Consider the following 20,854-nt stretch of genomic DNA (forward strand, 5'->3'; position numbering starts at 1 on the left):
AGACAGGCAGAGCTGCTTGGTTACTGTCACAGAACTACTTTGGCTGATGTGATTTGCAGAGAGATACTTTACCTCCACATCCAGCTCAAGAATGTCTGCGGTCACATTCATCAGGGAGCCAATGTTCGGCTGGGTTCTCCCGAAGTCTCCGTGCACGAATTCTTTAATGTAGCTAGGTCTCTTTAAGGAAAAGATTATGCAGTACCAACTACTCTAGCAAGTAGAAGGAAAAATAAATAGAATAAAAAACGTTACCAAAGAGGCCGTTTCTGAACTCTGACCTGAGATGTGTATCTCAGAAAATAAGCTATGGGGAATTGGTTCTCACCAGCCTGGATGCCAAGACAGTAGCCAGGACCTCTGTTCACATCAAACTTACCAAGGCCATGGCTTTGCTTTGAGTCAGGTATCAGGTAGTCCAGGAAGACCTAAGTTCTGAGGGATATTCTTCCTGGATGCAGCAGCTGAGAGAGCTCAAATCCCCAGAGCCTGTAGAATCTAGTCTAGATTCTGGGTTGACTTGACTGGACCCTCTGCTTCCATACTCTAAGTGATGAGACTAGAAACCATGGCATGCCCTGGCCCCACCCCAGGCTTTGTTTTGTTTGTTTTTTAATTAGCTCATCTCAAAATGCCAAGGTTTGAGTATACATTAAGTCAGGTTCAATTTTCTTTTGGTTTTTTTTTTTTTTTTTGAGACAACATCTCACTGTGTAGATCTAGCCTGGAACTCACTCTGTAGACTAGGCTCACCTCAAACTCACAGAGATTTGCCTGCTTTTGCCTCTTGAGTGCTGTTAAAGACTTGCACCATCATGCCAAACCCAATGTTTGTTTGTTTGTTTTTGGTCATCACCATTTCTATTTTGTTATCTGGGTCCCATTTTTCCATAATGATAATTGACATCTACCAAATGATGAGTTTCCACAGGACCACACAAAAAGTGACTTCAATGATGTGGTTCCTTGAAATACATTAGCATTAAAATGGAATAAAGAATTAACATATTAGTCTTTTTAAGATAGATTTTTTTTTTTTTTTTTTTTTTTTGGTGTTTCAAGACAGGGTTTCTCTCTGTGTAGCCTTGGCTATCCTGAACTTGCTCTATAAACCAGGGTAACCTTGATCTCACAGAGACCAGCCTGCCACTGCCTCCCAAGTGCTGGGATTAAAGGCTGATGCCACCATTGCCCAGCTAAAATAAATTTTACGGTTCTTATTTCTGATGCATGTTGTGTCTTGTGAGTGTATGTCATGCATGTATGAGTGACATCAGTGGCCGGGAAAAGGAGTGGGATCCCCGCCCCTATGCTGCAGTTCTACAGGCAGCTGTGAGCAAAATCATTAAGGTGGTTTTCTTTGTTTGATGTTTGTTTTCTGTTTCTTTCTGTTTGTATACATTTGCGTGCTCTGACACTCCCCCCTGGCCTTGGAACCAGTGAGTAATGCAGGCTGTCTTGAACACGCAACAATCCTTAGTGCTAGGATTCCAGTGTGGCCTACCACAACCTGGCTAAATACTTTTGGGGTTTGGTTTTAGCAACTTTGGTTTTTTCTCATAGGTCTTCATATTTTGAAAGCATTGGCTAAATCTGGAATTTGTTCTTCTTAAGATTAGCATCTGAAAAAAATACATTTCCCCATTGCTCACTTAAAAAAAATAGTAACAAAATGCAGCATTGTATTGTATTCATAAAACCAGAATTCAGTAGAAAGAAGTTAATGGTGTAACTGCTTAACAGTTAATCCAGGGAAATGGAAGAATTCCCAAGTGAGAGCAAGAAGCAACATTAAGTTTCCTCACTGCCCCCCCACTGCATGTTTTGATTCAAGCAGAAGACATACAATTCCTACTAGCTCCTTTTCCCTAAATTCATAATTTCTCCTCAACTGCCTTTCTTCTTCTCTTCTTTCTGTCAGAGAAAGCTAGCAACAATAAAGAAAGAAGCGGACCAAAAAGCCCCTCCCCCCCCAAAGCAATGCAAAGGTCTGGAGCTCATTCGTGCTGGGGGAGTACATGGAGCTGGCTCAAGGGACTAAGCCACGTGAGCCTCGACAGGCCAGGTGAGCTCCGTACGTAAAGAACGTACATACCTCTATGGCGTCACCAAAGGTATCTATAGGTTTTTACCAGACTCTCTTAGCTAACAAGTACATGTATGTGGCTGGTTCCAAAAATGTCTTAGCAGGATCAAAAAGGTATCAGTTTCTCCAAAAGACACAGCAGTAACTGAAGACAAGGGTTAGTTTTACTTTGTTTTCATCATCTGAGGTAGGGCTTGAAGCTCAGTGGTAGGGTATGTACTTAGTGTGATGAGGCTGGGTTTAAAATCCCTACTACCAAAATCAAAATGAATTTTAACTTGTGAGTAGTCCTGTAAGAAAGTAAATATTAGACTAAGCCTAAGATGACAGAGCTCTCTGGCACACTTAATTAGGAACTCGCTTCTGGCCCAATGTCACAGGAGGGCAGACAAATGCCAGCTTTGGCTTGCAGCCGTTTAAAACTCTGAGGACTGACCTCTTCTACTTAAAACATGGTCAGATGCTGGAGTCCTCACACTGATACATTATCGCTTAACTGTGTGTGTGTGTGTGTGTGTGTGTGTGTGTGTGTGTGTGTGTGTGTCACACAGGCCTGTGTATTCCTTACAATCACTCTGTGAAGAAGCACTGGGCACGGCCGTGTGTCTGTACTCCTATCTTATCCCTAGGAGGCAGAGACAGAGAACAGCTTAGTGTCTTTGACAAGCCTGTCCAGGCAACATGGGGAACTTGTCTCAAACTTTAAAGAAAGAAAAATCCCAGGGCTGAGGAGATGGCTCCGCGGTTAAGAACACTTTCTGTTCTTCCAGAAGTCCTGAGTTCAATTCCCAGCAACCACATGGTGGCTCACAACTATCAGTAATGGAATCTGATTCCTTCTTCTGGTGTGCATGAAAACAGAACATTCATTTACGTAAAATAAATCTTTGAAAAGAAAAAAGAAATCATGGCAAAGAAAAAAAAAGAAAGTAAAATACCACCATTTCCTTCCAACACCTGCTTAACCAGTTGGACAAACACTTGCAATACTATAAGGACCAATAGGATGAACATGTAACTTGTAAAACATGTAAGGACAGCAAACGAGTCAACTAAAAGTACTTTCTGAGTATATTATATGCTGAGCAACGTGTAAGGCACTGTACCAGAACTATAAACTTTAGAGTTGGCATTGAATTGACAGGCACTTCATGGTCTAAAACACTGTTTTGAAACACAAATGGGAAAACAGGTATCAAACCGAAAAGTATTGATTCCACTCCAAAATACTGAATTAGTACACTCAAATCCTTTCCAAAATATCCCAGACCACCTGAGGTGACGGAAGGCCTGTAATCACAGCACTTGGGAGGTAGAGGGCAGGAGGATCAGGAGCTCAGCCCAGCCTGGAGTCTGTGAGACCTGGGGTCCGTGAGAACACATTTCAAAGAAAAGTAAGTTAGTGAAGAAACCTCCCCGATCAACTGACCCCGCTTTTTAGGGCAGCGTAACTATCCTGGCCCCATTCTGCTTGGGTCTCTGCGATACATCGCAGAAGGATACGTTCCAGCCTGGGTCTTCAAGTACAGACGAAAATGATGCTCATCCAGGTAGTGTGTCTCCATAGAGTGAATGGCCCGCTTTCTCACGGCCAAAGGCCTTCGGTGGAGGACTCGGAGAGGCGTTTTCTGGTCAATGTTTAGGTCCTGGAGGAGAGGATGTAATCAGAGTCAGAGCCTTAACGCGGCTTTTGCCACCCACAGCCTCCACAGACGTTCCCACTCTTGTCAGAGCAACGTGGGGACTCAGTAGTCAGAACCAGCTGTACCTCCTTAGGTCCTCACTTCCCAGGGCTTTCTGTATACTACCACTATGCCTACCACGGTGCTCTGAGGGAATGACCCTGAGGTCTGCTCTTCTGCCCGGAAGCTTAATACATCAGTCAGAGTTCTGGCATAGAACTTTGCTAGAAGACTACACTGGTCCCTTTGTTTTCTAATGCCACAAGTGGCTGACATAAAAGTGAGGAGCTCGGCTGGAAGAGAGAGGGAGGTAGAAGGTGGGCCCCAGTGTCACCTGTGCAAAGTGTGCACATTTTACGGAACAGTTCCTCCTATTTTGGGGTTGTTGAACAACAGACTATCTGGAAAGGTGCAACTGTGTTCAGCAAGATGGTTCCGTTGAAGTCGGTCTGCACAGTGGCACAGGTGTCCATAGTTCTTAACACAGATTTGCACATGTGATATCTGCATAGGTTTAACAGTTCAAATGTTCTTCACTGATACAGGCTGGTTTGTTTCTTATAATTCCCCCTTATGTTAGGTGAGATAAATCAAGAAGCAGGGATTAATACCATAAAAGGTCAACTACTTCAAACTTTTAAAATTAGGTTTTAGGCAAACCAGAAAAGTCAAAAGTCGGTTCCTAAGAACTCTGAACTCTGTGTAGTTTCTTGCTGGAGAGGCTCCTCCTCATCTGCATGATGGGTGAGCAGCTTCTGTGCTAAGAAAGGAAAGGCTTCTGTCCACATTCCCTTCCAGACACCGAGGATGACGAGCAAGTTCTGACAAAGAGCACACTTGAAGGGCACAGCTGCTCCAGAAAAGAGGAGTCAAAAGCTCCTCTTCAACTGTGACTTTCATGACTGTGGTTCTTATGGGATGAGCTGTTGACTTTTCTCTAGCCAAAGACAAATATGCTCAAGACTGACCTGTGAGGAGTAGTGATAGTGGTGTATATTGGGGTATTCAGGGAGCAGACACAGCCAGCCTTTACGTCAGCAACCACTGCATGGCATGGCGGCACGTCCCTTTAACCCTAGCACTCTGGAGACAGAGGCAGATGGATCTCTGTGAGTTTGAGGTCAGCCTGGTCTGTACGAGTTCTGGGTCAGCTAAAGGTCCATGGTGAAACCCTGTCTAAAAAATAATAATAATAATACTAAATAGAAATAAAAAAATAAATGCAAGCAACAATGTAGTGAGAACGCTTCTCCCTGTTTCTGTTACTTGACTTTAGGTTGACTGAGCCACCAGCGCTGCTGCCACCAGCGCTCACTCACGGTACGCACGCCTGTGCGTCCTTTCAGTCTGCCTTGTAGACCACAAAAGGAAACAGTTGCACCTACCGCTAGCACTGTTCTGTTATTCCACACAGAAACACATGCAACACAGAGCGCATACAGTTTTTCCTCAGAAGTAGGCTGCCCTTAAAACGAGGCCAGCGGTGAAGCCGCGGCAGTCCTTTCCCCAGCTTCCTCTTTACAGCAATGAGAATTTCTGTGAAACTCTACAGGTGTTACTAGAAACAGGAGGCCCGGCGGTGTACCTGGGAGTGCCTCTGACTACTTGCTATGTGTCTATAAAATCACCTTTCTGTGGCAGGCCCTCTGTCACTCAGCGACATCCCAGTCCTTTAATCTATTTTTGCTGGATTTGTTTTCGCTGAGCCTCAATGCCAGCCCCTAAGCCCACTGTTTTTAATTACTTTTTTAAACAGCATTCTAAATGACCGTACATCTAAGTTTTTTGGTGGGTTTTGTTTGTTTGTTGTTGTTTTTTTCTTTCTTTTTTCTTTTTCTGGTTGTTGTTGTTTTAAAGATAGAAACTGATTCTGTAGGCCAGGCTGGCCTTGAACTCAGAGATCTGTCTGCCCCTGCCTCCCAAGTGCTGGGATTAAAGGTGTCACCATTGTACTCAGCTGATTTATATATCTATGAAGAAATACGTATCTTGGACAGTTTATAAATCTGTATTTTTTTAAGTTTTATTTATTATGTATACAATGTTCTACCTGCATGTACACCTGCATGTGAGAAGAGGGCACCAGATCTCATTATAGATGGTCGTGAGCCATCATGTGGGTGCTGGGAATTGAACTCAAGACCTCTGGAAGAGCAGTCAGTGCTCTTAACCCCTCTCTCTAGCCCTCTGTATTCTTAAAGGTATGTCTGTAGTGTATCACTTATCTGGAGCTATGGTTGTTTCGTACAGTGCCTGTGTAGCGTGTGTGACACCCCTGGGTTCAAGCCCTCGCACAGCATAAGAAACAATACAGGAAGAGAAGTTCAACATCATAGTGAGGTCAGTCTGGCTACACGATAACCTGTCTCAATTATAACAAAACAAAGAAATAAAAACAAAAACCCCAATCTGTACCCTAGCAGCAGGTGCACAGCACGAGCCTGTGAAGGTAACAGGCGGCTCCTGGTGTACAAATGATGTGTGCTTTCCCTCCACACGCAAGGCTGTCCCTCTGCTTTTGTCTCATGAGTCAGACTGACACCGTATGTCTTTCCCCAACATTTATTGGTATGTATGGACACACACAAACCCAAATTGAGTGGAATTATACCCTGCTTCTGGTTTATTTTTAACAGCTACAAGATGCTTGTTTATTCTACCGCTAGTTTTTGTTTGTTTGGTCTCTGTAGCCCATGTTGGTCCTGAACTCATAACCTTTATGTGCTGTCCAGCTGATGCCATTTTCTTTCCAGTTTCAATATTGTTGACGGTGCCACTTTGCACAAAGTCATGCATATCCTTACACAGGAGTCATGCCCCTGCAGGAACGCTGTCACCAGAGCTGCGCTGCGCACAGCGGTGCGGGTTTCCCTTCCTACAGTCATTGCCATGCTGCCTTCCAAGCCTGAGACCCCTTCCACCCCTGCCGCCAATGTTTGCCGCTCCTCTCCCTGCTCTCCCACTAGACCGCTGTCCGCCTCACTGGTTTAGGGGTTAGCCAGTGGGCAGCATCCTGGAGGGAGCAGCGTTCCAAACGACTGCTGCCACCTGGAGCTGCTCCTTTCAACCACCTCTTCAAATCCTTCGTTCAGTTTCCTGATCTACTGGGCACTCTACTTTCCATAACTCACTATAAATCCTATTTCCGAAAACTTTTGCCGTATTATTTGTGTGCACAGCGCATCTGGATGCATCGGAATTACAAGGCCTCAGCCTCTAGTTATTCCTGCAGCTTTCCCCTTCACACCGGACATTTTCCCTATGTTAATAAATATCACCTTAAATAACTTGGCTCTTTGCAATAGCGTCTCACTGTATAGCCCTGGCTAGCCTCACACTTGTGAGCCTCTTGCCTTGAGTTTCTGAGCCACTACATCCAGCTTTGCCACAAAATTTTTATGATATGGGTGGTAAAACTCCATTATACAGATAAACAATATGTGTGTATGTGTATATTTATATATGAAACTAGTGTTTTTTAGCAGGCCATCTAGACTGCTACAAATTACTGCCCAGTTAAGTAACATCAGATAACTTACATACATTTTTGTGCTCATTTATGCTCATTCAATCTTTGCATTTGAAATAAATTCTCATCTCTCTGTCTCCCTCCTTTCACCCCTCCCTGCCCACCCCATCATATATACACAGTAAAGAAGGACCATGGTGTCCTGCTCAGTCACTCTCCACCTCATTCCTTTCAGGCAGGGTCTCTCACTGAACCTGGAGCTAGTTTGCCAGCCAGCAAGTCTCAGCGATCTCCTGCCTCTGCTCCCACAGCTCTGGCGTTCCAGGCATACATGGCCATGCCTGCTTTTAATGTGGAAGCTGAGCTCCAGACTGAGGTTCTCACTGCAGTGAAAGCACTCTCACTCACGGCTAGCAATGAGAGCTGTTCAATAAAACAGGCGTGCCTTTACAGCGCCGTGCCCACAAAAGCATGTGTCTCAAATCATTACTGCAACCCACTCATTCGTATGTAATTCAGCATCAACTCTATTAAATACATTTTATTTTACATTTAATTTTTACAGATAACCAAATATAAGAGCATTGCTGAGTATTTTCTAGGTAGTTGCTACCATTTGAAATGCTTTGTACAAGTGACCTAATTTATATTTCTAAACTAATTTCACAGATGAAGCATAAAGAAGTTAAGGAATTTGTCCAAAGTTGCACAATTAAGAAATGCAGATCCAAGATTTGACCCCGGGAGTCTGTCTTCAGAGTTAACAACACTGGTTCTCCAAAGAGTTAGACAAACACCCCATCACTGGGCTGGTGAGTGGGAAAGGCAGGATTTGAACAGGGGTCACCTGGAGAAGCCTGGGTCTGTGGCTTGCTGGGAATAAACTGGAAGGCAAGGAGCTTCTTCATATGCAGAAGAAAAGTAAAGTAAAGAGCTGTGAGTAAAGTACCTTTAGGTCGTTTAGGAACCCTATGTCCTTCTTCTGTATGGCTTTATTCGTCCATATCAAGGCACTGTAGGTCTTGGTCTTTTCTTCTTCACCTTCCTTCATGTGCCCTATTGCCTCTCTAAACAAAAGTAACAAAGGAGTTTGAGCACACAAGACATACACAAACCTTGTCCCAAATTCCTTCCCTTACAGCAGCTTGACTGAGTATAACTTGCGTACATCTCCTCCATTTAAATGATACAGCCACAGACTTTACTGTTTATGGAGCTACACAACCAGCACAATCTAATGTATGTCACTTCCACTGCCCTGGGAAAGGCCCTCCATACCCCATCAGCACTTCCTTCTGTTCCTTCTCCAAGCCCAAGACAATCTGTTACTACTTGACTTTCTATCCTTACGATTTCCCTAAACACCTCCTATCAGGTGCAGCCACAGAGCATGTGCTGTTTGGTGACTGGGTGCTGTCGCTTCGTAACGCTGACGAGGCTGCTGTGTCTGAGGTACAGCGTGAACCTGTGCTCCATACTTCTCACACAACACCGCGCTGGACACTACACTCCCCTCACGTGGGCTCTGTCGGCGGTCGGCCTCAGACTAAAAGTCTTACATACAAAAACTTGAAGAGAGGCCTTCGATGCTTAACTTTTTTATATTACATTGCTACAATTGTCCTGTTTTCTTATGAGCTATTATTCTTTAACCTTTACATTTTAAAAGATTTATTTCTATTTTCTGTGTATGTGTGAGCGCACGTATGTTGGTAAGCCACATGATTGCCTAGTATCCTGAGGCCAGAAAAGATGCCCTGGAGCTGGGGTTGCAGATGGCTGTAGTCACTGTGCGTGTGTGCGTGCGTCTATGTGCTGGGAACAGAACCCAGGTCCTCTGCAAGAGCAGCAAGAGCTCTCTCTGGTTCTGATTTGTGCTCATTATTTCTTAGTCAACCTTTTCATCAATTATGTACAGGAAAAACATACTGTTTATAGAACTCATTACTATCTGCAGTCTCACGTGTCCACTGCAAGTCTTGGAACATCCAAAGAAGAGACAACGAACGATTTCACACTGTGTTTTTCTACAGATAGGTCAAGTAGTACCTACAACTTTCCTGTCTCGGCCTAGCAATTAATAGAACTATGGTACTACTATTAATAGAACTGTGCTACTACTGACTACTTCTCTGCTGTGTGAACACTGCTATGAACATGCATGTGTGACCTTTGGTTGATGCATGTGCATGTCTAATGTTGATGTCGTATCTAGAAGTGGAACTGCTAGGTCATCTGGTCATCTTAAAATTGAGTTTTTGAGAGACTGTCATTCAAAGTGGCCACACTTCCAACCCCATTGGCAATGCACATGGCAGCTCCTCTCTGTCCTTGCCAGCACTTGTCATTTTCCTTTTGTGGTGACCGCCATCCTCAGGGGTGTGGAGTGAGGGCTCACTGTGGTTCTGCCTTGCACAACCTTAGTGTAAGATGCTGGGTACTGTCTTATGTTCAAGGGCTATTCATGTCTCCTCCTCGGAGAAATGTCTCCTTAATCCTTTCCCATTTAATTGGGGGGGCTGTTAGATTTTTTTCTTAATATACTCTGTACGCACTCCCCTTAACAAATACATGCTCTATGGAGATGTCCCTCTTGAAATCTCTCCAGCGTGCCCATCCTTACCTCGTAACAAGCTGCAAATCCCGTACCTGGATTTTGTCAGATGATTTATTAATTTTCTGCAGTAGCAAAGAAAGAAAAGCAATTATCAGCTCTAGCCCAGCCACAGAGCTGTGCAAGCACCAGGCTTCCACATCAGGGGTGGAGCTGTGGCGCTCCTTACCTGCTGGAGCTCCTTAATTTCTTGCGAAGTGAACCGCACTCTGTGAGGATTCAGCAGCTCAACCGCAAAGGGCCTTCCTGGCAGCGTACACCCCGTCAAGAAACAGAAATGTGTTGACAGAGTTACCATTTGGGCAAATGCAGGAGGTGTGATCTCCTGAGGAATGAACGTTTGCTGACATGACTGCACAGGGTGGGGGAGAAAGTGTGAAAAGAACGAAAGGGCTTCTGGAGCAGGAGGCTGCTACACCCCACACAGGAGGCATGTGAAAGCAGCTGCATTCCCAGAGGTCCTCACACAGGCCTGTGTTAGCTACAAAATCAAACTTCAATAACCACTAATTAAGTTGGCTACACTAATGAAACTAATACTGTCACAGGCAGCAATGCCCAGATACATATACACCAAGGTGAGATCCGTTGTCCCATTGAATCTTCTAGTGACATGGAACAACTGTGCCCCTACAGGGAAAGAAACCACAAACATCTAACAGCTCACAATCAACTCTCACCATCTAGCTTATAACTCAACAAGATAAAATAAGAGAGGAGTAAGGGCTAATCATTTTCAAATAAAAATAGATATTTTGAAAACTAGTAACTCTGAGATGTTCCGTGTTTTCTGAGAGAAGCTCTATCTATACAGCCCTGGCTGTTCCGGAACTCAGTCTGTAGACCTGACTGGCCTAGAATTCAGAGAGATGCACCTGCCTCTGCCTCCTAAGTGCAGCTCCCCCTCCCCCCAATTGGAGACAGGGTTCTTCTGTGTAGCCCTAGCTGTCCTGGAACTAGATCACCTGCTTGATAAAAGGCATGTGCCTGAGACGTTCTTAAATGGAGTAACTAATGAACTTTGAGAATAATGTACATACAAGTCCTTGCAACTTACAGGCCTGTGGTGAGGAGCCTCCGAGGAGAGGATATCAGTCACACTCAGACCAGAGTCTGCAAAGGACTGCGGACTGCACCGGCCCCCACCCTGTCTGGAGGAGCCTGGCCCTCCCTTTGGCTCTAAGCGGCTGCGGTAAGTAAGCGGTTCTAAGCAGGTGGTGTGGACGCCATCTTACCATTGCCTAATGTTCTCACATCTACATCTTCTCTTCCGGAGGATGAGAAATTAAAACCTGTGAGAAGCAGAAAGGAGAAAAAGATGAGACAGCCCCGGCAGTCGTTCGGTAGAAACATCCTATCCAAGGTCTTGTGGGCCCAGCAGTCCATGGAAAGGGGCCGCAAGGGCTAATAATTACCCATCTCTAGTTCTAATCTTGGCTAAAGATGGTAGCAGCAATAACAAACACTACTCATTAGGCCAGGTGCTGGGTCTACTGTACACACATCATTTAATCCCTGTTAGAACTTCAGGAAGCCTTAAATAAATGAACATTAAGCTTCGTGTCATAGAGTTGAGCAATATTCCTAGGGTCAAACAATCCAGTGGCAGAGTTGAACCAGCATCTATACCCCATCTCATGGAAAGCCAAGGCTGGAAGGAAGGCCCCACCTCCCTGGCCACTGGCTTGTGGCAAACACTTTTTACCTTTTTTCCTTCAAGTAAGCAAGCACAACAACAAGAGCAATCATGTTAAAATTAAATATAATCAAACCCAATGTGGAGCCATGTTGAAACCAATGTACAATGAGAGATGAACTTATCATCACAGACCAAAAGCTGACAATGTCAGACAGGGGGAATAGCTTTAACAATCTACATAATAATGCTCATCGATAGAGCTCAGCTCAAGAGTCCACCACTGCAGCCAACACCACTTCCAGCGGGCATGACTCCAGATGCTTTAAACAGGTTGTCACTGCCACTATTTTCATTTTCCTTCTAAGGAAGGTGAAACAGGCAGGATGAATCACTTGCCAAAAGTCGTATCAGATTAAGAAATGCAGATCTGGTAGCAAGGTTGGTGGACCTGGCATTCTGACACCAGAACCAAGGAACCTGCAGGATATGCTAGACCACCAAGACATACGCAGAGGAGCCCGGACCGAGAGCGAGAGGGGCTGGGCGGCCTTGGGAACCCTGCACAGTCTCTACAGGGATGAAATTTAAGGTCTCTGAACAAAGAGGCGGAAGACCAGCAGAGCGTCGTCACTCGGATGTCTACCACAGCGACGCACTGTGCCAACACTAGAGAGACAACGGCAGGACAGGTGGACACGGTGCTCATCCTCGGAGAGTCACCGCTTATGGAGTGGTTACCACTGGGACACGACATATAGACACAGGACAGGAAACAAATGTCAGAACATCCCTGACACATTCTTATGAGCAATCCTGTCATTGTGTTACGTGTGTGTGACGTGTTTGTGAGTACAGGCATGTATCACGGTGTGCATATGAAGGCGAAGGGATTATCTGCAGGAGTCAGTCCTCTCCTTCCATGTGGGACCTGGGATTAGTCAGGCTGTCAAGCCTAGAAGCAAGTACCTTTAGCCACTGAACCACATCACCAGCTCCCCTTTAGAAAATGTTTCAAGCTTGAAATCTAAGAAAACAGCTTGAACCCTAGGGGAAATCATCTATAGGAAAAAACCTTAAAACTTTACTAGAGAACACATGCTGAAAACTTACTTTTTGAACTTGAGTTGTGTCTTGCCTTGTCCCCCTAATTCTATGGGTTTTTAAGGCATCTCCTCAAAGGAAAGGACATGTCAACAACAAAATGAAAAGCAAGAATTATCAGGGACCATTAAGTAGTGGTTTGAGCTATTCGGTGAGATGCCAGCTCACTGAAGGCTCCTAATGCCACAACCCATGGCTTGGACTTGGCCTTGTAACTCACCATGTCCAGAGGGTAGTGGCCCAACAACCATTTTATTCACTAAATAAAGCAGTAAATGTAGTATTAGGGGGAAATTTCCAAGATTGATTTTGAGAGTGTGTCAACACTTGGTACTCATTAACTACAGAATTAGCAAGTACGTAACAGGATGGGCCAGTTCAAAGCAACTGACAGACAAGTTTGTATTCCCTCCTTAGGAGACAGAATGGCTGGGTGTGAAACAAGGTGGCTCCATCCAACACTGGTTTGTGGGCTGGAGAGATGGCTCAGCGGGCAATAGCACCGTCTGCCCTTCCAAAGGACCCAGGTTCAATTCCCAGCAACCACATGACAGCTCAAACTGTCTGTAACTACAGTTCCAAGGGATCTGACACCTTCACACTACTGTAGATAAAATTAAAATTAAAAAAACAAAACACTGGTTTGTTTCATACAGCTGTCAGACTCTCAAGGACACAACTGTCAAACTCATCTTTCCAGAGCCCTCAGATATGAAGCATTGATGAGAAATACCCAGTCAGCCAGCTAAGAAACATGGTTGGCAAATGATGCTATGGATCAGGGGTTCTGAACAAGCTTATACTCCCCCTCCTGCACCCCGCACCCCTGACACCCCACCCCACCGACCCACCCGTCACACACGAGCCACTCCCATCCAGGCCCACAGGACTGGTATTTCTCAGCTGGCTCTCAATCAGTTTCTCAGTGAATACAACAAACATACGATCTTTTTGAGGTTTTTGTTGTTTTAAGACCAGATCTCACTATGTAGCTCTGGCTGTCCTGGAACCCACAGGGATCAGACTGCCTCTGACTCTTGGGTGTTGGGGTGAAAGGTGCGTGACACCATGCCAGGGCCTGTTTTAGAGTCTCAGACAGCCCAGACTGGCCTCAAACTCACTATTTAGTAAAAATTACCTTAAACTTCTGGGTCTCCTGTCTCCACCATCCAAGTACTGGGGTTGTAGGCCTGCACTACCACACCCAACTTAGTGGTGCTGGGAGTCCATCCCAGGGCAGCTGAGCTACAGCCGAAACCTCACAGTTAGGTTTCTCTTCGCTCAGGAGACAGGATTTCTTTTCAGGTGGAAAAGGGCATAAATAAATTACCTTTATGAAAACCTGGAAGAGGAGTTTCAGCGTCTCTAGCAACCCTGGAGCCCTGAGGAAGCCAGGGGCTTCTTTGGGACCTAAACAGTCCAAAATGAAGATCCCAGAACCCTTACAGAAAGGAAGTGAGGCAGCCCCCCAAAAATTCTGAGTAAGGCTTGACTTTTTTCTTTTCCGTGCAGCTCTGTGAACCAAAGCCAGAACCTAGTGCACATGGAATGACATCAGTAGCCCAAGAGATGTTTTTATGCTGAGCTTATTTTCAAGTCTTCATAACCTATGTCTTACGAAAAAAAAAAAAAAGCCGTTTGTAAATATTAAGACTTTTTTTTTCTCTAAAAATTTGGAAAATATTAGTCTTCCAGGGTAATTTTTTTCTCCATTCAGAAGTAATCCCTAGCAGCTAGGGAAACAGCTGAGCCACCTAAGTATCTTCTGTATAAATAAGCATGAGGCCCCCAGTTCACAGAACCAGCACCCACTTAAGCACCAGGAGCCCTCGCTGGAGAGGTGACTCAGTGGTAGGAGCACTCTGCTCCTGAACAGGCCCCGAGTTTGGCTCCTACCCCTCACATGAGACGGCTCACACCCCAAACTCCAGCTGCAAGGGCCCAGTGCTGCTCAGCTGTGGGCACAGCATTCATGTGCCCACACATACATATATGCAGAGTTAAAAATAAAGTCAACGTGAAGTGTGACAGCATGCATCTGCAACCCGGCACTTGGTGGCAGAGTGGCGAATACGCAAGATCCCTGAACAGACAAGAAATCATGAAAGAAACGTGGGCTAAAGCGTTTCTTCCGAAGTCAGAGGGTTAGGAGGAGCGCCACTGCTCCTCGAGACGGCCGTCCGGCGTTACGGCACGCTCCTCAGCGCTTCTCAGAGATCTCAGAGAGAAAGGCGTGCGCAGCTGACCCACCGTCTCCCTCCAAAGGCTGACTCACTCACTGCTGCACTTCTTCCTTACAATTGAAGTCTTAGCCCTTTCCTTCCTATCTATTCCCATGTAAACTCTAGGCAGACTCTAAGCTGCCTCTGCCTTACAGGCTGTTGAGACAAGGAAAGCATACGCTTTCCCAGACCTGGCTCACCCCACAAACTTGGCTCACTAACACCTAGGAAATGAAAACAAAATACACGCCGTAGAACCTCTGTAAAATGGCTCCCTGATCTATCTTCTCTACTCCTGAAGGTCATCCCTCACCTCGCGGCGCTCCGTAGACCTGAGCAAGCGCGGGGTGTAGAGCCGGGACCCCCCAGGAAGCTCAAGCTGCGGCTGCGTGCCGAGGTGGGGCTTAGCGCTTCGCTCTAGCGCAGGCTTGGTCTCTAGTCTCCCGGGAGGGAGCGGACAGAGGAAGGACGGCCTCGCTTGGCTATCCGGACTAACTCCAGCCTGGGCCTGCAGGTGTTAACGAAGCCGGTACTAGGGAATCCTGGAGCCAAGCAGCCCCGGCGGGGCATGACTAACAAACAGAGAAGTCTTCCCTGAGCCTCTAGGAATCTATTCCTGAATAACAATGTACGTAAAACACGGGCATCTTAACACTTACTCTCTGCTTTGAAAACTGCCAAGAGGTGATCTGAAATTAACTCTTCCACTGAAGATTCCATTTTCCTTTCTCCATCAATTATCCATGGAGTTTGTGGTAGATTCCTGGAGTATTTGTTATATCTACCTGCCAAGGAAATACCAGGTAATTGGATGGAATGCTGTGGTTAATATATGAGGATAAAAAGGGAAGTAACAACTATTTAGTAAGTTTGCTATTCTACATGTTAGGGCATAAAAGGAGGCCAAGCCTTTAACTAAGAAACAGTCTACCTTGGGAAGCCATCACATAGACATGAAGATAAGTAAGTAAGATTTAAAGTTAGTTGACTGAGTAACATGATATTGTGATACACACAAAGATCATAAAAAAATTGTTTTTACAGATAACTAATAATAACTTAAATATAATGGTCATTAGTGATGATGTATCATTTTACAGAGAATCAAATTTGTGAAATTTTGTAAGATAAAAAAAAAAAAACCAAAAAGGAAAACTCCCTAACTCTCTAACAAGTAGTGACTCACTGCTTTATGAATAAATCTACAAAAAAAAAAGAAAAGAAAAGAAAAGAAAAGCAGCTGCTGATGCCTGAGGAGGCGGTCAAGACTAAAGAGCAACTAGCATTTAGTAGGAGCAACTATAACTTTTATTTTTTTTTTTCAACTATAACTTTTAAAACAAAACAAAAACCTGTCAGCTGTATAGCAATTAGGAAAGTTGATACAAAATTTTCTTTTTCTCTGGATAATGCCAAGGATTTAGTCACAGAGAGGATAGTAAAACTAGCTTTAAAGTTTGTTTTCCATGTTACTAAACGTCCTCTGCCTTACTGGTTTGCTCTTGCTCAGTTTCAGGCCTCTAAGTCAGTCCATCAGTAATAAAAGGGTAGAAGTTCAGGAAGGGGGTTCACGGGTGTATATATTTTAGATGGCTATTTACCAGCAACAAAAACAGCACCATGAGAACATTCAATTTCAGGGTCAGAGCATACAGTCTTTGGTGAGTTTGGAGGACAAGGAAAGTGCCTGCAAAACAAATGATTTTTATGGACACTAATATTTGAGATGTACATCACAAAACTGAGCTGAGTCTGGGCTGTCTGAGTACTCAGAACTCAGCCTCAAGGACTATATTTCTCCTACTCTGAAGTTTTAGAGCAAAAAGGGTTCTTCGGGCCTTTACTATACAAATTTTACTGTTTTGTTTTAAAGATTTATTTATTCTTTTTTTTTTTTTTTTATGTGGATGGATATTTTGCCTACATGTGTGCAATGCCTGTGGAGGCCAGAAATGGTCACTGGATCCTGAGAAATGTACCTGGATCCTCTCAAAGATTAAGAGCCTGTGCTCTTAATTGCTGAGCCATCTTTCAGTCCCTACACTCTCTTTGAGAGAGGGTCTCACCCTGTCTCTCAGGCTGGTCTGGAACTCATTATGTTGCACAGTCTAGCCATAATCCATTTGCCCCAGCCTCCTGAGGACTAGGATTACAAGCATAAACTATCATATTTATCAACTGTAAAGTACCACTTCTTTTCAAGATTCATTTTTATAATTTTATGTGTATAACTGTTTTGCCTGCATGCACATCTGTACACCAGACGTGTGCCTGGTGGCCGAGGAGGCAGTGAACCCCCACGTGGGTGCTGGGAATCAAACCCACGTCCTTTGCAATAACCAGTACTCTCAACCACCAAGACAACACTCCAGCCCCTAAAATACCACTTCTAACACACAGCAGTGCCACTAAGTGAATTGGGGCTTTGGTGTGGCCCTTCACAGTCAGGGGATCTGACCTTCCCCAGCGATAATTTCTAACAGCCTCCAGATTTCTGGGGAAAACCCCCACATACAAAGCAGAAGCCCCTCCAGGCTCTTCAACCATTTCCCTCTATCTGGTCACCCGCGGCTGGCTGAGCCTTCATTGCCTGTGTAAAGCTGGTCTGCAGTGGGTGACTGATCTACTTGTGGAGATGTGCCCTCACTCTGGAGGGTCCTCCTCCACTTCTCAAGTTGAGGGTTCGAATCTCTTGGCTAGTGGACTTCCCAAGCCACACACTGGAGGCTATCTGTAAATAGTTAAATTTTAACTTAATCCTACACAGGTGCTTTGGAATATTTTATGATTTCCGAAAATGCCTTAGCAAGGAAATCATTTAGAACCCAGGAGCTGGGACATATAGAAATATCCTTTTTCTGTGTATGAGTGTTTTGCCTGCGCGTGTGTCTGTGCACTGTGTGACAGTCTAGTGTCCTCAAAGGCCAGAAGAGAGCATCAGGTTCCCTGGACTGGTTCCGGTTGGTTGTGAGCTGTCAAGTGGGTGCTAGAACTGGACCTGGTCCATCTCTCCAGCCTCTAGACAAAGTACTCTTTACTTTTTAAAGTTTAATGAAAATATTTCCACTGTAAGACTCATGTTTTAGTCCATGAACAATAAGAAGCCCTTATCATAAGATCTGCTTGATATTTACTCAAGGATCTTCTAGAAGGAAAACCACAGTAATTGGGTATTTTTTTAAGCACCAATAATTAAAATATAAAGTTTACTGCATTTCTGCATATTTTAACAATTTATATTTTTGAAAAGGGTATTAATGCCAAAAGAAGGAACTGGTATAGCTAAGACTGCAACTGTGGACTACAGAATGGATCGGAAGACAGGTTCCCTTACTAGCCAGCCAGTGCTTTTTCTGTCCTAGTGAGGGTACCCCCCAGGCCTCCTCATCTTTCTTAGAGATGGCCACACTAAAAATTACCAGATTCGGAGTGTAACAGGAATAGCACTAGGCCCACAGGCACCTATACTCAGTTGATAACTTAACGCCTTCTTAGGAAATTAATATCCTCTTCTCAAAATCAGAAGTTTGGGTTTTGGCCCCAGGGAATGAACCCAGGCCTAAACTCGACTAGATAAACGTTGTGCCACAGAGTCCCCAACTGGCCCCTCGGCTGTAAGACAGGGAAGCCAGATGACTCAGGGTTAACTAGATAAACATTCACACGCATCAGGTACTGTACTATGGTCAGGCTAGGAGGAGGTGAGGCTGCCAACAGCCTGAGTGACAGCCAGTAGAGCCTCTAATACCCACGTCATTTCCAAGCCTGCACAACGCCTCCTTACTTCTGTACTTACGCGAGGAAGTCTTCTTCTTTTATTTTATTCAAAGCCTTCAAAACTGCCATTCTGGTGAATACTGACTATACAGGGAGAAATGAGAGACATTTTATCAACTCGACAAGAGCTGAAACGCAACTGATTAGAGAAATTATATTATCCTACATATTTAAAATCAAGAAATACATAATAGTCCCAAGAAAGCAAGTCAAACTGAAGTGCTCTTAATGTCAGTCTGTAACGGGCTGGTTTCTGCAGGCCTTTCCTTCAGTCCATGTCCTTAATAAGAGCAGCCAGGGCAGATCAGGGCACCAGGAAGAGGAAGTGATGAATGCTTGTGCATAGCTCATTTTCCCCTTTTTGTACACTACTGTGAGCTGAAATCTTTCTTTCCAAAAATCTTCAGTCGGGGTATTTTATCACAACCTTGGGAAAGTAACCAAGGTAGTGTCAGCACTGAGAAGCAGGGCCGCTGCTGGGAACAGCAATGTGGCAGTGTTGGAATCCTAAGGAGTTCTTTCCACGGCTACAAGTTCCAGGCCAAACTGGCTTCTAACGAGTTCCAGGTGACCCTGAACAAGGCTCTCAAAAACCCAGAAGAAACAAACAAACAGGGTAAAAATCCCCTGACCAAAGAGAAACAGTCACAGAGCATTTCTTGCCACCTCCGAGCACAGCTTCACCTCAGTGGAAATGTAAGAAGTAAAAACACTTACCTGCTTGTTTTTGGCTGGTTTGAAGCAATCCCGGCACACTTCACCTCTGAAACAAAAGTCAAGTTAAGATGAAAGTTTAGCCAGGCGGTGGCACGCGCCTTTAACCCTGGCACTTGGGAGGCAGAGGCAGGTGGATCTCAGTGAGTTCAAGGCCAGCCTGGTCTACATAGCAGTTCCAGGACAGCCAGGGCTACATAGTAACAGCTTGTCTCAAACAAAAACAACAACGAAAAGAAGAAGAACGAAGAAGGAGCAGGAGAAGGAGGAGAAGGAGAAAGAGGAGAAGGAGAAGAAGAAAAAGAAGAAGAGGTGGACATAATTCAAATACATTTTATATAATTATATGTGTGTGTGTGTGTGTGTGTACATTTGTGAGCTGTATCGATTTCCCTGAGGAATTTCTACAAAACCGCACATTTTAAATCTAAGACATGACAAGTTCTGAAGTATTCACAAGAAAGAGAAACAATACTATCTTCACAAAAAAGAAAAGCACTAAAAATTTTACATAAGTGACACTGTTTTTTAAGGGCAACTTACAGGAAGTGGCAATCCTCAACTGTTTCTGGGTGAGCAAAGACCACACTCACTTCAAACAGGCTCTAAAAATGATAAAGACAGTTTTTAAATGAGCAAAAGGAAACTAAAAGCTAACAAGTTATGAATGGAAATAGAAGTCACCTTGCGAAGGTTGGTTCAGAAAAGCTACGAGGAAACTAGAAATACGAGCACTCTCAAACCTGCCTGCTTGCTTTGGAAGGGAGCTGCTTCTACACCCAGTAATCAATGAGACTACCAAAAGTGTTAAAAACAAGGTCATTGGGTTTTGGTTTTGATTTGGTTTGGTTTTTTGTTTGTTTGTTTTGAGACTGTACTGTAATTCCAATGCTTTTTATCTTACCTTTCCTCCATCCAAACCTCCCCAAATATCCCGCCCTAAATTAAGTTTTTAAATCACCTTGTATCAGTGCCAGACCAATGCATACATAAGAATGAAGATGACTAATTACTCAAGGAACTGGAAAGAAGTAACTAAAAACCCCAGAGAACTTCCATGTCCCTACTGACCAACTGTTTGCAGCACAAAACATTTTATTCGAATCTTTAAGAATTCTGGATAAAGCCTCTGAGTGTGTGTTTCCGTGTGTGTGTGTGTGTGTGTGTGTGTGTGTGTAGAGGCTGGAGGCTAACCTTGGATGTCTTTTTCAGTCTTTCACCACCTTATTTTCTGAGATGGGACCTGTGACTGAAACTGTCTCTCACCAGTTCGCCTTGGCTGGCTGGCCAGCACATTCTGGAGATGTGCTTGGCTTTTTATGTGTGTTGGCAATCCTCACTTGGGTCCAAATGAGTGTAAACAGCAACTGAGCCTTGTCCCTAGCCTTCAAACTTTGTAAAGTATCCAAGTTTGACTTTTAAAAAAGTGTTCTTAATTTTTGTTTGCTTAAAAGTGATACTTCCAAATTATAAAATAATCAAATGCAAGATGGTTTTCAGATTCCATCCCACCAGGGTGGAACCATAAGCCATTTGGTATGTTTGTCACT

At 44.4% G+C, this 20,854-nt stretch overlaps 2 protein-coding genes across 7 annotated transcripts in view; one reads left to right on the top strand and one right to left on the bottom strand.

The window, feature by feature from the left end:
- Rel (REL proto-oncogene, NF-kB subunit) overlaps positions 1–13,237 on the top strand; it is a 59,666-nt gene extending 46,429 nt beyond the window's left edge. The window contains exons 11-12 of one of the 2 annotated variants that reach the window (XM_060365140.1): positions 10,911–11,043; positions 13,009–13,237. In XM_060365140.1, coding sequence (XP_060221123.1) covers positions 10,911–11,043; positions 13,009–13,091 — 216 coding nt within the window. In that variant the 3' untranslated portion in view covers positions 13,092–13,237. Of the gene's footprint in view, positions 1–1,921; positions 2,124–10,910; positions 11,044–13,008 lie in introns of those variants that run through there. The other variant, XM_060365141.1, reaches the window with a different exon arrangement.
- The window catches only part of Pus10 (pseudouridine synthase 10), a 54,028-nt gene that overhangs the window by 3,926 nt on the left and 29,248 nt on the right, over positions 1–20,854 (bottom strand). For all 5 annotated transcript variants that reach the window (XM_021626594.2, XM_060365145.1, XM_060365144.1 and 2 more), the window contains 11 exons: positions 19,848–19,909; positions 19,308–19,353; positions 18,610–18,674; positions 16,415–16,500; positions 15,473–15,598; positions 11,087–11,143; positions 10,021–10,097; positions 9,861–9,916; positions 8,187–8,304; positions 3,590–3,732; positions 73–172 (listed from right to left, as the gene is read on the bottom strand). In XM_021626594.2, coding sequence (XP_021482269.1) covers positions 73–172; positions 3,590–3,732; positions 8,187–8,304; positions 9,861–9,916; positions 10,021–10,097; positions 11,087–11,143; positions 15,473–15,598; positions 16,415–16,500; positions 18,610–18,674; positions 19,308–19,353; positions 19,848–19,909 — 936 coding nt within the window. The remainder of the gene's footprint in view (positions 1–72; positions 173–3,589; positions 3,733–8,186; positions 8,305–9,860; positions 9,917–10,020; positions 10,098–11,086; positions 11,144–15,472; positions 15,599–16,414; positions 16,501–18,609; positions 18,675–19,307; positions 19,354–19,847; positions 19,910–20,854) is intronic.

Source organism: Meriones unguiculatus, chromosome 12 (genome assembly GCF_030254825.1).
Source record: "Meriones unguiculatus strain TT.TT164.6M chromosome 12, Bangor_MerUng_6.1, whole genome shotgun sequence".
In the NCBI taxonomy this organism is placed as follows: Eukaryota; Metazoa; Chordata; class Mammalia; order Rodentia; family Muridae; genus Meriones; species Meriones unguiculatus.